Below are 15,671 nucleotides of genomic sequence, written 5' to 3'. Positions count from 1 at the left end.
TCGTGCATTCAGTCATGGTTGTTACTGCTTTTCTCTGATGGTTTCACTGGAATTCTGGTTGTCATGTGGTTAACTCAAGAAAGGATATGTTTTAGTGTCAGATGCAATCTTAAATTTCAGTTTAATACTTTAATTCAGCCTTAAAAAAACCCCCAACATTCTGAGGAGCTGACAGACAGTATCTTTTTGCTCAGCCTTTGTTCTGTGGTTGATGGTGGTAGAAAACCAAATAGAAGTTTCTCATCTGGTTTAGAAATACTCACTTGCCCACAAAATCTTTGTAAGGGTTCTCTGTGCTGTAGTTAACAGTGGTGGCTTGAAAGTTCAATGCAATGTAAATGCTGGATTGTGCCTTCATTCTCTTTAATTCCAATGCTTTTATCCCATATGCAGCACCTCAAGTGGATGAACTATTTCACAAATCCAATTGAAAAAAAGAAAGATGAACTTGCGAAATTGGTTTTATTCTGTAAAGCACTACTGGTAAAATACAAACATTAATTCTTTTTAAAAGGATTCTTTAATCGATAGAAATGTTTCTGTACATTTTTTTATAGCACTATTAAAATAGTCATTTCCCTAGACTGTCCTGCCTTAATAGAAACACAAATATTGGAACACCATGGTTCTGAAAATGAGAACATGAACAGCCTTGGAATGAATTGGTTATTGTTGTCTAGAACTAGAGAAGGATCAGCAAAATCAGCCAGATTAGAGTTTTAAAATAGTCCTGTATGAAGTTTGTCATAAGTAATTATGGCTTATGGATTTTCAAATCATTCTCAGGTTGTTAAGTATAGAAATGCTATCAGCATCTAATAGTTGGAGCTATGGAATCAATTATTTCTAAATAGATTAATGAATTCAACTAAAATTGATTGACTGTTCGATTGATTTAAGTGATTCCAAGTAGACTTGTCAATATAGACTCATTTTGGGATACTAAGTGAGTCATAAAATTAGCTAAAGATCAGAAAATATTTACTCTTTTGGGCATGCATGCCATTAAAGCATGATCCTCTACAGTAGAGAATATTTGGCTACTTTAACAGATTTCAGGTTTTGTTGTTTACTGTTTTTATTCAGTTTGAGAATACCTTTGAACAGCCACAACATCAAAGAAAAACCTCTCCCAGGTTAGCAGTCTGTCAGTTCAGCCAGTGTACGTGCACAAAATAACTTCTGTAAAATCCTGATGATTTTGTGTGTTTCTTTACTATACTCTCCTGTTGTTTTCTGTTGTCTTCCTTGCTTGGGTTTTTTAAATTATTGTTTCTATTTTCTTGGGGTTTTTTGTTAATTAAAAGATTAAAGAGTGAAGGCCCTACAGAGTTGCTGTGCTAGTTATCTTTTCTATATAACCTCATGCATCTGTAGGAATTTAGCCTGGGAAGCACTTGCTGGCTGTTCCTGGCTGACACCTGCATACAAAGGAGCCCCTGTAAGCATTCTTTGGTTTGGAACATCACCTGTAGCTGGTACAGCTGCTCTGTGCAAAGCATCACCAAATGACAGTCAACCCATGAGGAACTCTGCTGCCATTCAAGGGTGGCATTGTTGCTGTTGATGGAATGAGATATTTTCTGTATTCTTACAAGCTTCTTGTGAATTTGCAATAAAATTATCAGTTTTCTGCTTGAATTCCATTTTAAACTGTTTAGAAAAAAAACCTTTTTTTTCCCCTCGCTTGTTGATGCATTTGGTGAGAGGGTTTGCTTAAGGTATTTGTGCAAAATTGACAAGAATTTCAACAATTGCAAATTTTTTTTGCACTGCTTTATGTTAATGAATCCACCTAGACTAATACTCCAGTGGTGTGTTATTGCAGTATTCGAGTCAAAGTCCTTATGGGAACTGTGGGTTCCTCATTTTCAGCAGAAGCCTTCCTTAGCTTTGCCTTATGCTGCTAAAAGCTGACTTACACAACCTACTAGTAAGATAATTTATTGGGTCTTGCATGTTGTCATTTCTTCATCCTTCAGTAAACTTTGTTTTCTGTACTATTGAATGAAATCTGGGGAAAAATCCCACCTTTTCTTCTGGGCCACTGGGTACATTTCTGCTGAAATACCTGGAGTAACCAAAGTGGCTGTGACTTGTAAATTCTCCTGCCTCAGAGTGAATTAAATGACGAAGGGAAGAGCTGCCAAACATGGATTCTTGATCACTGCTTTCTTCTTTCAAAAGAGTAGCGAAGACAGAAGAATTCTCTGACTGAAGATGATCCCTGCTGGAAGTTAGATCTGGGAACACACATATTGGGAGTGTTTCAGAAAGCAGTGACAGAACTCAGAAGTCTCAGATTTTAGTCAGACCAACGCCTTCTTCCCTCTTTTGTTGTCATTCCAGAGATCTAACAGACTCTTGAATACAGGGTACAAAATTGTTTCTTCTTTTACATTTAGTTCTTCATCTTTCTTGCTTCATTTAAAGTTGTTTTTCTGATCTGCATTCGTGTTACCGTTTGTTCCCATGGGAGTGATTAGATGGTGCCAAAGCACAGAGAGCAGAGTCCTTCAAGTAGCTGAATGGGGAAGACACTTTACTACGAGAAAAGTGCCCTGGGACATGAATTGCTTTAATTAAAACCTTCAGGCAAAAGTTACAAGTCTCAAAGTACATCTCATGTAAATCAGATGGCAGTTACTGTTTTCTAATGTTGTTTGATGTGTATTACAGTTGGGCAAATCTGTTTCGCAGCAGTTATACACCTACAGTATAAATCTATCTTTTCATATTGCCCTAAAGATGTTAAGAAGTCTTTTTATGCACAAGAGTCAGAGCCCCCAAAACAGCATTCTGTGTGTGAGTGCAACAGTTGGAGGCTAAACACTGTTAAATTGACTGTTAAAAGAAGTGATTGTGCAGTAACTTTGGAAGTGGGAGTCTCTCTAAAGGATTGCAGAAGTAAACAGGTTTTTCCAAGACCTCCTGTGATTATACACATAGGAAAAGCCCCATCAGAGAGGCCAGACAGTATTTAAAAATATATAAAAAATTAATGCTTGCAACCCTTGCAGTGCTACAGAGGATAAACCAGTCCAGATACTCTTCTTTAATATGCATTGATAAGTACTGTGTTCTCTCTCTCTCTCTCTATATATATATACATTTATACACTGTACATATAACTGTATATATATTTCAGGAGCAGGAATTTGCTAAGTCTCTACCGGCAGTGAGATGCCAAGCTCTTATCTGAGAGTTTCCACTCAATATCCCACTGAGGCCGTGGTTCCCTGTCATGCCTCCGGTTGCACCGGGGAGCAAAACACCCCTCCCCACCTCCTCTCCCCCTGCCAAAGTGCCTGATACTAACCTTTAGGAATAATGACAACAATGATTCATTATTAGTAAGTTAACCTAGGCTATATAAGGCTTGACTTCTTCTGTCTGCCTTGCTGAGTTTGATGTGTATTTCCCTTCCAGAGAAAAAGAAAACCCTGCTCAGAATGGCCGTGGGGTTCTCTTTATAAGATGTCTGCTTCTGCTTAAGTGGGCTGATGGTAGATTGGAAGCATTTCATTGCTGCTGATGGCAAAGTGATACTTCATACTTCACTGGAGATTTCTGAACTCCATCAGTCCTTTACTGCTTGGAGTCAGCATGGTTTAGTAGTAGCTGAAGATCAAGGCTAGAAATAAAATAAATTTAAAAATAAATTTAAAAATAAAAGGAGGAGGCAAGATTTCAACCCTGCCTCTCAGGCGTTTCTCTGCCTGGCAGCGGAAAGTTTGCTCACCTTCTGCATTAATATTTTGCTGTTACCAAAATCGCTACACTTGCCTTCCTTACAGAGTGAGAAACAGCTGAATACTCTTACACTTTCTGTATAAATGAAATATCATTTGGATATCTTAGTTTAATGTGCAGGTGTCATGCCCGTCAGCAGGGCACTTTGTATCTTCAAATACTGTACCAGTAAGTGTCTTTATTTGCACACAGGCAAATTAAACTTACTTGTCCCCAGTGTATTCCCATCCCTGTTAACATCCCAGATATTTGCTTTGTGAATTTCCTTTATCAGAACTCCTAGGTTGTCCCCTGCTGCCACAAAATCCTTCAATTGCCTTTCTTTGGACATCTGGTGGTATTAATTTTGTGGTGGACCTCAGACGAGAATATTCTGCCTAGTTACATTTCTGGCTGCTGGTGTGGCAGCAAGTATTGTTAGTAGTTATTGTTGAGTATTGATTTGCATTTTCAAGCTGCCTTTCATCAAAGACCATTAATAAGCCACGTAGTGATTGGTTTCTTTTTCAGCAGCTTCAGTAAAGATTGATGTAAACAAACTCACAACCACCAGGGAGATGTCCCAAAATAGCAGTCCTGGTATCTTGCTGTGTGTCCCAGCAGGACTCTGGCTGTTCTGTGGTTGGAACTGGTGGTGGGATTTAGGTACAAGCTGGTGTCTCTGCTTAATTCTGGTTGTGTCTGCACTGCTTCCTTGTGATGGAAGATGGGGTGTCTCCAGGGTGTGACTATTGGTGTAGTCTTCGTCCGGGGCATGTATAAGGTCATCGATTTATGGTTGTATCAGGCTCTTCCTCTCTTGTTGCAGACAAGCTGGGTCACAGGTCCCACGTCCTCCAGTTCTGTGGATCCTGTGGCTGATGGAACACGGTGTTGTTCTCGCCTCTGGTGAGAGAGGGGAGTTTGTATAGGAGATTTGCTCAGTACCTTGCTGTGCTGTGTAAGCAAAGAATCCTTCTATCAATTCATACAAGAACTAACCCTGCCTTTTTAAAGGTCATTTCTGTCTCAGTCAGCTCTTAAAGTTCAAGAGGAAATAAACTGCTTAGAGTTGGCATTTTTCAAGTCAAGTGTCAACTTTTCAAGCCCCCGAGCTAGTGAATGCGGAGGAAGGAGAGATTAATAAGTGAGCTGCTTGCTTGATACAGTGATTGTGCAGAAACGTTCCCTTTTTTCTTTCCTCTTTATGGGGCTTTGGAACGAACATCATTGAAATATCTTACTTTCTCCTTTTCACTTTGCAATGCAAAAGTACCCAAAGCTCTTTAGAAGTGCTTCTTTCCTCATTAGTCCAGTGACAGCGAGTGGAGAGTTTGTCAGCTCCACTGAAGTAGGACACAAGGAACATTTTATGACATTGCCAATACCTAAAACATCCTTTAACCAGCGATTCTTATTATCCAGTGGGAACAAAACTCCCTCTCAGGTCTCTGAGCAGGTGCCTGCCCTTAACTGCATTGACGCCTTTTCCCATGCAGGAGACGCTGGATCGATAAGGAAATAACCAGGAAGAATGGGCTGCATTAATCAGGTACAATGGAGGCAGCAGGGGAGATGATGAGGGAAGACAGGTGGCAATCGAAGGATGTGCTGAGCACAGCCCATCAATTGGCTGCCAAAGTGCCTCTATTGAGCATGGGGGACGTGGGCTGGGGGTGGCCAGCTCTAATTGTGCTGATGGGCAGCTCCAGAGAGAGCGAGCTGTCTCCCAGTTATTGCCTTGGGGTTTTAGTTTTGGTCTTGCCAACTTCTTGTCAATTTGTTTTGCTGGCCCGCCTGAACTCTCATTGAAGGTTTTCTTCTTTCCTTCCTAAAGGAGTTTGCAGAAATAAACACATCAGTGGCATTGTCTTGTCGTGCTTTGCTTTAAATAAAGTGCCATGGTAAGAACAATTTTTGACAGTGACAGATAAATCAGCCTCGCCAAGTATCTCTGCACAGTTACCCTATCCCTGGAAGTGTTCAAGCCAGGCTGGAGGGGGTTCTGACAACCTAGTCGAGTGGAAAGTGTCCCTGCTGATGGCAGGGAGGTTGGAATGACATGATCTTTCAGATTCCTTGTAACCCAAATCATTCTGTGATATTCCAGACCATATGATGTCATGCTCTGCTGGGGTTAAACCAAGACAGTGATGAATTATGGTGCCTCAGTGCTGAGGGCAGAAACTTCTCCCTACACCTGTTGAACCCAGGACTAGCATCCTACCCTCCAACATGGAGCTGGTTCATGTGTGGTTTGTGATGCCAGCTGGCTGACACCAAATTACATTGACCAGAGCATTTCTTTCATGAGTGATACAAAACCAAAATTACTTGGTTGCCATGTCTTTAAATTCATTTGCTTGTCACAGCTTTACCACAAAACAAGGGATTTGACTTGTCTGCTCATCTAGTGATTTTGAAACCTGAAACTGCTGCTATTTACATGTCCACCTAACTGGTTTCTCTATAAGTATTCATGACAAAAAGATTGCACTGAATGTAGTGTTGTTTTATTAAACACTTAAAAATATTGATGCAGAAGAATTGATGTAACAGGACTGTAAACACAGTAGTTCTGGCAGTTCTCCTTCCATGGTGACAGCTTTATTCCCCTTGCCTTGTGCTGGTTTATGGGTTCTTTGAGCTAATTTTGGGGATAAAAATTAGAGGAAGATAAGGACAGTTTCAGCTAACTCTACTGTTTTGCCTCACTCTTGTTCGTAGATATGTATTTTTGCTTTTATGGTTTGGGTTTGGTTTTTTTTTTTTCCTTTTAGAAAATATTTTTAAGTACTATTTTCCCCATGAGGAAAATAGGTACTTGAAAGACAAGGTCAGGGTTGCAAAGTGAAGCTCTCAGGGGGTGGGAAATGCCAAATTCAAGTCGCCAGACACCTCCTTAGTCTGGTTTCCTATAGCATGCAGCATTCTTGTTTCACTTGGCAGAGATGGCACATTATGTTGACTTAATGAGCAGCTATTCGTGCTTTTCTACAGAGAAATTTAATAATTTATTAGTTATTTCTTTTGCTGGTCCTGTTATACCAGATGTAAGCCGAGGAGAAAATGTAGCCTTATTTTTGGAGTATATGGAATATTTAGAACATGTTCTTTCAAAACAGTTACCCAAGGCTTCATATGGCCTGAGTAGCTGCTACTGATTTCTGCAGCAGTGTCAGTGCCCAGCTCAACACCAAGGGCTGTCCAATGACTGAGCACCAAGGACTGCTTTCAAAAGGTCATGGTATCACCAGGAACTCTGGCAGAGGCAACAATTGGAACCAGATTTTTTTGGGAGACTTTCAGTTGCCTTAATGTGAGACGATTCTCTTCAAGCAATTTCTGTGCTTCATTAATCTTCCAAATTCTGCAGCAAATGAGGCAGAGATCCTGCAGAAAACAGATGCAGTTAGCAGTGAATCCTGATTTGTTGTTAGAACATGGTAGAAAAGATCCTACACTTGCATGTCATGGTGTTGGTGACCAAAGATATGGTGGCACTTGGAAAATCCATGGTTACAGGTCAGGTTACTTGGTCATGGAATTTTTAAGATCTTTGCAGACTTAGTATGCATCCATATTGTGGATTTAAGGATTAGCAGGTCTGTTACAACTCTCTGCTTAATATGGCTTGGATCCTGGTAGACTGCTTTGACATAAGCTGAGTCAAAGCAGGTGGGAGGCAGATATGAGATGGAGTTAAATTGGTGCTTGTGAGAAAGAAAAGCCAAGAGCAGCAGTCTGGCAGAGTGCTTGTCACAGATAGCTGAGTGACTTTGCAGTCATTCCTTTGCTTTTATCTGTGCCAGTGTCCCCATGGGTAAATGCTGGGGGGTAGCACTTAATTGTTTGGGTTTATTTGTTGTCAACAAGTAACACTACAAATTCTCTTCTGAGTCCCTAGTGGAAACTGAGACAAGTTTTCATCACATAACCTGGAGGGGTTTCCACTGTCAAAAGCCTGATGCTGAAATGCTGAGCCATAGCTTTGGATTTTAGTGAGAGTTATGGTGGGGGTCCATCACTGAATTGTTGTGCAAAAAATATTTTAGATAATTGTGTTTCTCTAAATTTGTTCAGGTAGTCTTAGATTCAGATATTAAAAGGAAAAAAAAGTGACTGAGCAGTAATATACAATCCTCATTTCAATCCTCATTTCACTGTGGAGTACTGTAATGCACATTGGAAATGAGGTCTCACTGGAAAAGGTAATTTGAAACAGATCCGCAGAACCTTCACAAAGCTGTAATGAGTCACCAGTCTGTGAGGACTCACTTGCTATATTGCAGTGGAGGGTTTAATGTTTTGTTTTTCTCATCTAAACACTTTGACCCTTCTTATTTTATTAAGATAAGCCATTATCTAACTGTCAAGAGCCTAGAATTTCAGCAGATTTGTTTGCTGACAAGTTGGTTCAGCACGACCATTCTCCTACTCATTTCTTTCACCACTTCAGGCAAATTTTCCTTTTTTTCACTCCTCTTTATCAGTTCTTTATTCTTTAGAGCTCCTCAGCTCTCATGCTATTCCCAGATGACTTTCCTGCTCTCTTGATAAGTGTTGGTTGGAATGTATAACACAAACTGGAAATATTCTTAGCCACACATGGTGTTCATGTTAACCAGTTGCTTGTGTGGTGTGGCTGTGTTGGAGAGTTGGCCCAGCGGCTTGACAGCTTACTGGGAGGGAGAAGAGTTATTATGTGCACTTTTTAAAGTTCATAGTACTGGACTGGGTTGAGAAAACTGTGCAATGCCTTCACCTGTGACTGTGCAACAAACTGAAATCCTTGGGATGTGTATTTGGGGCTGAGTTGTGGGGAAGGACAGAGGTAGGGGCTTAATCCCTTTAGTGAGGGAACAGCAGAAAACAGATTAGTACAAAAAAAAAGTGAGAAGTTTTGACTTTCTTCATCATATTTGGGCGCAGCCATGAGTTCCTCCAGCCCACCAGTGTGATTATAGATTGGTAACTGGTGGGGCCAACTGCATTATTCATTCTGGTTCAGACTGAAATGAAATCATCGAGGGCAATTTTCTGTGTCACACTTCAAGGTCAGACGAGAGTATTTATTATTCCTTCTCTGTTTATCTGTGAATGCAAATTGAATTTAGTGATTCAAATTGATGAAATGTTAGAAATATAAAACTCATCAGAGCCGACACGAAGAGAAATTACTGGGTAGAGCTGGCCAGTGACTTCACCAGCCCATGTAGAGGCCTCTGTTTTGATTAGTAATTATTTCAGTCTTTGGATTTTCTCATTCAGAGTTTTGTTTCAGTTGTTGTCATTTTTGTTTTCAAAGAAAAAAGTGTAATAACACTTTGAAGCATTTAGAATTTGAATTAGATGATGTAAATTAAGCCAGCTGCAGAGAGGGTGCTTGGATCCTGGCTGGAGAAAAGGTTTCCTTTCAAAATTCTTCATTGGGGTTGTTTTTGGGGGGCTTGTTTGTTTGTTTTCCTCTCTCCTATGACAGTTCCTTTTCTCCAGTATTTTACTCCCTTGTGCTGGATGCTCAGAGCTGGGTGAGGAGTGATGGGGAAGGGAGCAGACATTTGGCATCTTTTGGTGCTGAAGCTCCACGTGTTCCCTTACTGGCAGCATCGTCCACAGGCTGACCTTCCTCGCTAGCCAGGGTTGTTAGGAGAACCCAAACTAGGAGCTGCAAAGGGGACCAAATGAGCAGAACTCCTAATGAAATAATGGAGTGGAGATGCTCCCTTCCCAACTCCCTGTAATGCCTTTTGAACAGTTCAGTGAACATCTTGGCTTGGTTTGGTGGATCAGCCTGTGGTCAGAGGGCATCTGTGGGCATCCTGTTCTCTGCAGTGTAGGAAAGACACTTTAAACTTGTTCTTGTCTCAGAATGGGAGTGGAAAATCCTTTTCAGTGAATGCCCTTTTAAAATAGTCCATCCTCCATAATGCCAAATGCCAAATGGAAATGATGCAGGGAGAGATGACACATGCTGTACTGGCTATATGCTGTGTTAATCATCATAGAGGACTCTTGGTTTTAACCCCAGCTTTTTAATTACTTGCATTTTATTAAGAACATTTAGTATTTGCTTCTCTCCAAGCACTGCAAAGGGAATCCATTTGCTCAGGGTGTAACTGATGCCTGACTTCTTGTTGATTCAGAAGAAGAGCCATGAGCATCTGCACATACCAGAGGCCCTTAAAGATTTGTCTACATAAGCTAATATCAATCCCTTTGTTTATTCAACCAGCAGCTTAATTGTTCCTGTAGCCAGTTGTACTGAAGGCAGCAGCATTTTCAAGTGTAGTAAGTGCACAGCCAGCAGTGTGGGCTCAGTGGTTTTTAAATACCAGTAAAAGTTTTATTTGCCAAATACATGCCTTTAGTAGAAGCTTTGGCCTTATGAACACTTGAGGTTTAGAGGCTGAGAAAAAGGACATTTATGCCTGTAGTTATCTCCCCCTTGAAATATTTTACATTCCAGAATTCAGTGATGGATGTTGAAACTATTGATGTTTCCACATAAAACCAAAACAAACCATGGATGTTCCTCTTGTGTTAAGACACTGCTTTCATTCTCGTCTTGATGGTGATGTGGAAGGCATGTTTAGAACTGTGACAGTGACTCTCTCACCGAGTGGCTGATTGAGTGTCCGTTCAGGTAGAGCCACCCTGGCCTGTGCATTTTGGCAGCGTGCCTGGGCTTGGCTCCTTTGGCTCGCTGCCGTCAGCAGAGCCCCGTGTGCTGCAGCGTGTTGGCCCTGTAATGAAAGGAAGCACAGGGTGCCTGATGTGAATTTCTTTTAGTAAATCTTAACTCCTGCCAGTCAATTATGGCCATTGTACTGGGGCTGGGGCAGAAAATGTGTGTTATTTCTTTCCTCTAACTGTTCACTTTGGTGGAGCTGCGTTTCTGAGCCTGATAGTTACGCTGCTGGTTAGGGAGTAAAATTAAATACTGTCTCACAGATAAAACATTGTCAGTGTACCAATAAAGCTCCAAATGTCTGTCTGCTTCTTAGCCATTTCATCTGGCCACACTAGCAAAATAATTCTCTTTATGTTGTTCCCTCATTATGAATTCAGTATGATTCCAGTCTTCCTTTTACATCGAGCAGCAATGTGATGTATGATCTGTTTACTTTTGAATGATTTTTGATTTATGGAAGCCTGATGCTGATGAGTTATACAAAAGATCTTTGAGAAAATACAAGGTGTGAACCAAGAGAAAGTTTGCTGAAGACTTGGGAGAAATAAATAGCAAGAAGAAAGCTTGTTTTCCCACCAACTCTCTGTAGATGGTTTCATGCAGTATTTTGTGTAGCAGTATTTCATCTGGCTCTCTGTGAGGCACAGTTAAAGCTTTAAATAAAATATAGCCCCTGTGAACTTCTACTAAAGATGTTCATATTTTGTATGATTTCTCTTTCTGAATGTAGTGAGCAAATAGATAACACAGACCTGTTGGCCCCCACAACTCCCACAGCCCCTGTAGCAGGGCAAGATTTTGGGCAGGGGTGGGTGCTACTGCTTCCCTATACCCACAGATCTGTCTGTGAAGGCAAAAGGAAGCAGAAAGAGATGCCAATTTTATTGTACTAAAAGTTAGCACCCGAACCTCTGACTTGCAGCACTAGAGTCCTCTCCTCCTTCCTGGTGGTTGCTTTTCTAGTTTACCTGCCTTAAATGTTGAACCAGTTTAGGCAGCTCCATTCTGCAGCTGTGTTCTCAGAGCTCCAATCAGTCTTTTCAGTAACATTTTGTAATAGATGTTTTTTTCCCTTTTTAACATACGATGGATATTTTTCTGTTTTGCCAAGCCTCACCTTTTCTTTCTTTTCTTTCTTGTGTCCTGTCCCTATTTAAGTCAGACTGTTTTCACTTTCTCCCTTCTGTTTTTCCTTTTTAATTCCCATCCTGGATGCTGCCAAGGCAGGTTAGGCAGAGGCTGAGGGGGAAGTTGTCTGTGTCAGAAATTGGAGGTTGGAAGAATCCGTGAGGGAGGGCACAGGCAGGGATGTCCTGCTGCTATCCAGTGGGCAGTAAAAGACATGCTGGAGTTACCCTGTTTTTGCTTATGCCTTTGTGTTTGCTCAGAAAACCTGTGGGGGAGGAAGTGGGATGAAAAATAACATTTTTGTTCAGCCCTCTGTTTATCAGTTTCCAATGTGGTTGATGTGTGTACGTGTGGATTCATTGAGATGCCTGTGAGTTGTCAAGTTTCAGGAATGGGTGTTCCTTCATCCAAATGTCTTGCTACAAAACAATTTCCCTTGCTTCTTTTTGCCTCATTAGCTTCTGGATTAACCCTTTTTTTTGGGCTCTGGCACGAGGATGTTGATCGCTGCAGCGCATTTCTCTTTTCTGTGCAATGGCAATGTTTTCCCTCTGTGCTCCCTCAGTGTTCTTCCCATCACACTCTGCTTTTCTCTTTGAAGTGATCTCTCCTTCCTGACAGTTGGCCCTGGTAGGTACACATGTCTCATCTTCTCCTGAGCTACAACATGACCCAGACAGTGTTGCTCTTCTAATTGTCGCTGTGGACCCCTTGTTTTCCTCTCAGGTTCATACACAGACTGGTTCTGGCATCCTGTTTGCTTTCCCTGTTATAGTTTTTTTGTAACTCTGAGGTGGTAACTTGGCTACTGAAAGGATGGAATGATTAAAATAATGTTTTATGGATCACTGGGTGGGCTGGGGGTGGAAAGCTGTCGGCTGCTTTTGTCATTTTTGAAGGAGATTATTAAAATGTATCTTATAGCTTCAGTATTCACTGTGTGCCCTCATTGTTCTCAGTCTTTCAAAGAATATTCTGGAAAATGAAGTTTTATCATTAAGATTGCATTAAAGTGGATTACAGAAGGGAAGAGCAAAATATGAAGAATCTCAACAGCTCAGAACAGAAAGATGTTGGCATCTCATTCAGTGGGATGTGGAACAAGGAACATTAATAGGCTGATAAACAGAAATGACTTTTTCTCTTTAAGGCTTAAAAGGTTTACTTTGAACTTGCAAAGATTTTTTAAAATGCCACTTCTTCAAGCTTATGTTGAATGGAGAACTTTGTGCCTCTTTTATTTTATTTTTTAATGCTCATATTGAGTGAGCAATTACTTCTGAAAAGCCATAGGTGTCATCAGGGTGGAAGAAGAGTGCACAAGTCTGGCTTTAAAGGCTTTTGCTTCTCAGCACCTACTTTCAAATCCTGTTTTGTGTCAATAAGAAATAGGGCTTTCCTTTTGGATTTTTCCTTATAGAGGCAGTTCATATTGTATTTGGTGCAGTTTCTGGAAGAATTATCAATCTGTCCTGAGAGAGGAAGAAAGGATCTCAATAATGTACTTTGGCATGGTGTGGAGAGTTGTGAGGGAGTTGAATTTCACACCTCCCATAGCAAGGAAACCTATGGTAACAGTCAGTTCAGGGAATTTGAGGATTGTCCCTGCTTTCAGAGACATCTCTGGCATTTGAATTTTAGGTACATTAACATCAAATTTGTACTGAGGCTGAAATATAAACAGATGAAGGTGTTATTTCCATGCAGTGGCTGAGGAAATTGCCCATTTGTCTCTGCTCAACTTCTCTCATGTTTTAAAACAGTTGTTTTCCAACCTAGTTTGAGAGTTTTGTGTGTGGCTGAATGTCTGAGCTGCGAAGCTCAAATATTTTTCATTATTTTGGGAAGGAAGCCTAGCACATATCTCATTTTTCTTGGTGAATGTCAAATCAATCATCATTTGTCGGTCCACTCAACATTTATAGAAATAATACACAGTATTGGGAGATTAAGAAAAAAAGATTTCTCCATTGCCTTATCAAAATGTTCTGCAATAATCAAATGTGAGATTTTGGCTGTTTCATAGTAATGAATCTTATGTTTGCATTTTTTTATTTTGTTCTGACTCTAATCAGGACAAACGTTCTTTGATAAAGCAAAAAATATTTGCACTAAGGTTTCTGTAGTGTTGTTTTAATTGTTGTAACACATATATCACAGTTAATGAGGATTGTGTACTTATATTTACCCTATGCATAAAAAGGAATATTGTTGAACAAACTGCAATGAGTCTTAAGGCAGAAATTGAGGTTACCAGGTCTTACCCATCCTTTCTACCCTGTTTCAAGAACTGACCTGCTGCAAGCTTGATAGGCTGATCCACGGGCATGTTCCATCACCAGAGATGTTACTCTTGGCACAGGTACCCCTCTTAACTGATTAATTAAAACAGATCCAAGGAAGTGCTGGTGCCCTGGCAATGCAATTATCGCGTTTCAAATGCAGATGTGAAGCCCCTGTGAAGAACCTTCCCACCTGAATACAGCAATGAAGAGACTATTTCACAGTTCCCAATTATTAAATTGGTCTGTGAATGGTTCGAAATTGAACTGGAGCTTTAAACAGGTTTCTAATTCATCCCGTGCTTTAAAAGAAATACTTTTTTCAACGAGAAGGATTTTGAGGCAGGGAGACGGCTGCTTTGGAATTCTTGTGAATTCCTACATACATTTCCCAAGAAATACAATTTGGTGACCTGGCAGCCCAGGTTGTACTTGATTTATGCTAGAAGTGTTCTTGAAGTATTCCCTTTTGGATCTATCTAAACAGTACCTTAACGATAGTGCTATTTCATTTAAAAGCATTTTTATTTATTTTCTTTCAATTATAATGATGAATAAGACCCCTTAGAAGCACTCATAAATTTTCCAGTGTTGTTTCTAGCATTAGAGAAACAAAGTTCTTCTGTTCCTGACTAAGCTGGACATGTTGGGTTTGATCTTTCTCACTTGCTTGAGGGTTTTTGACTTGTGTGCAATACTTTTATTTCATGTCTTGCTCACTCATTAAATACTTAGTGCAGTCTCGGATAAACTCGTCATATTTAAATAATGAACTGACTCTTAGCAATCACAGGAGTGATTTCACTTTTATTTTGTTATTGATCAAGTGCTTTGCCAGCAGTTGATGTGTGATGAGCTGCTTGATGTGAGCCTTGGAGCAGCTGCCCACCACTGTCCCAGCAGCAGTCTGAGGGCTGAAGGGCACATGTGGAGAGCTTCTCCAGGAGCACGCAGATAATTGTGCATCACCACAGCATGCTGCACAGAGAACTGAGAAGAAGATGGCCCAGGCTATACTGATTTAATTGAGAATCATGTCTACATCTCAAAGGAAGTGCTAATCACCTGGCCTCAGAAGACATTTCTTTTCCAACATAGGTTGCTGGCAAGAGCAATGTGCAGGTGGTGGCTGTAATTACTTGCTGAGTACTATCTGTCAGTCAAAATAGATCATATTAAACCTACTTTTTCTTCTACTTTGTTAGAAAAAAAATGAAAAGATTCAGTAGAACCCAAGATCGTGCGTTGTTTGTTGAAAACAAGGCACGTTCTCAAAGGCAAATGGATTGATTTTAGAAACAGATATGCAATTATTTAAATGCTTCGTACATGTGAGGTTCCAGTAATTGTCTTGTGCTGCACAACAAGGCTGTCCCTGGGGTGGTTCTTCTTCTCTCACATCTTTTTCTGACAGCAGCTGATAATGCAGCTACCCGGTTTCCAGTGGCACAGCCGTAAGATGAGAGTGACCCTGGGTGCTGTGTCATGGTGATGCTTCTCCTCTGAGGCTTTCCTGATCTCTCTGATGATTGAGAGGCAGCACTCACAGGTCTCTCTTATCTTTCTCAGTGCCCGAATGCTGGAGAAGGTCCGGCAGCAGCTACAGGAAGAAGTCCTGCGTGTTCAGAGCCAGCTCTTGGATGAGAAGAAGAAACGAGAGCACCAGGAAGCGCTGGTCAGGCGGCTGCAGAAACGTGTGGTGCTCCTCACCAAGGTGAGTTCCTACACCATGTTTGGAAAAGTCCTTGTTTCTTTCTGCCAGGTGCAGCCCTTCCTATTTCTTCTTTTTTCACCTCCATAACTGGTGCTATAAAACTGTTCTGGGGTCTTTGCAT

General features: G+C 40.8%; 1 protein-coding gene across 1 annotated transcript in view; it reads left to right on the top strand.

The window, feature by feature from the left end:
- The window catches only part of MAD1L1 (mitotic arrest deficient 1 like 1), a 349,137-nt gene that overhangs the window by 86,966 nt on the left and 246,500 nt on the right, over window positions 1–15,671 (top strand). Inside the window, exon 11 of the mRNA XM_010392404.2 lies at window positions 15,406–15,550. Within this exon, the coding sequence (XP_010390706.1) occupies window positions 15,406–15,550 (145 nt within the window). The remainder of the gene's footprint in view (window positions 1–15,405; window positions 15,551–15,671) is intronic.

Source organism: Corvus cornix, chromosome 14 (assembly GCF_000738735.6).
Source record: "Corvus cornix cornix isolate S_Up_H32 chromosome 14, ASM73873v5, whole genome shotgun sequence".
Taxonomy (NCBI): domain Eukaryota; kingdom Metazoa; phylum Chordata; class Aves; order Passeriformes; family Corvidae; genus Corvus; species Corvus cornix.
This window is presented reverse-complemented; position numbering and strand designations above follow the sequence as displayed.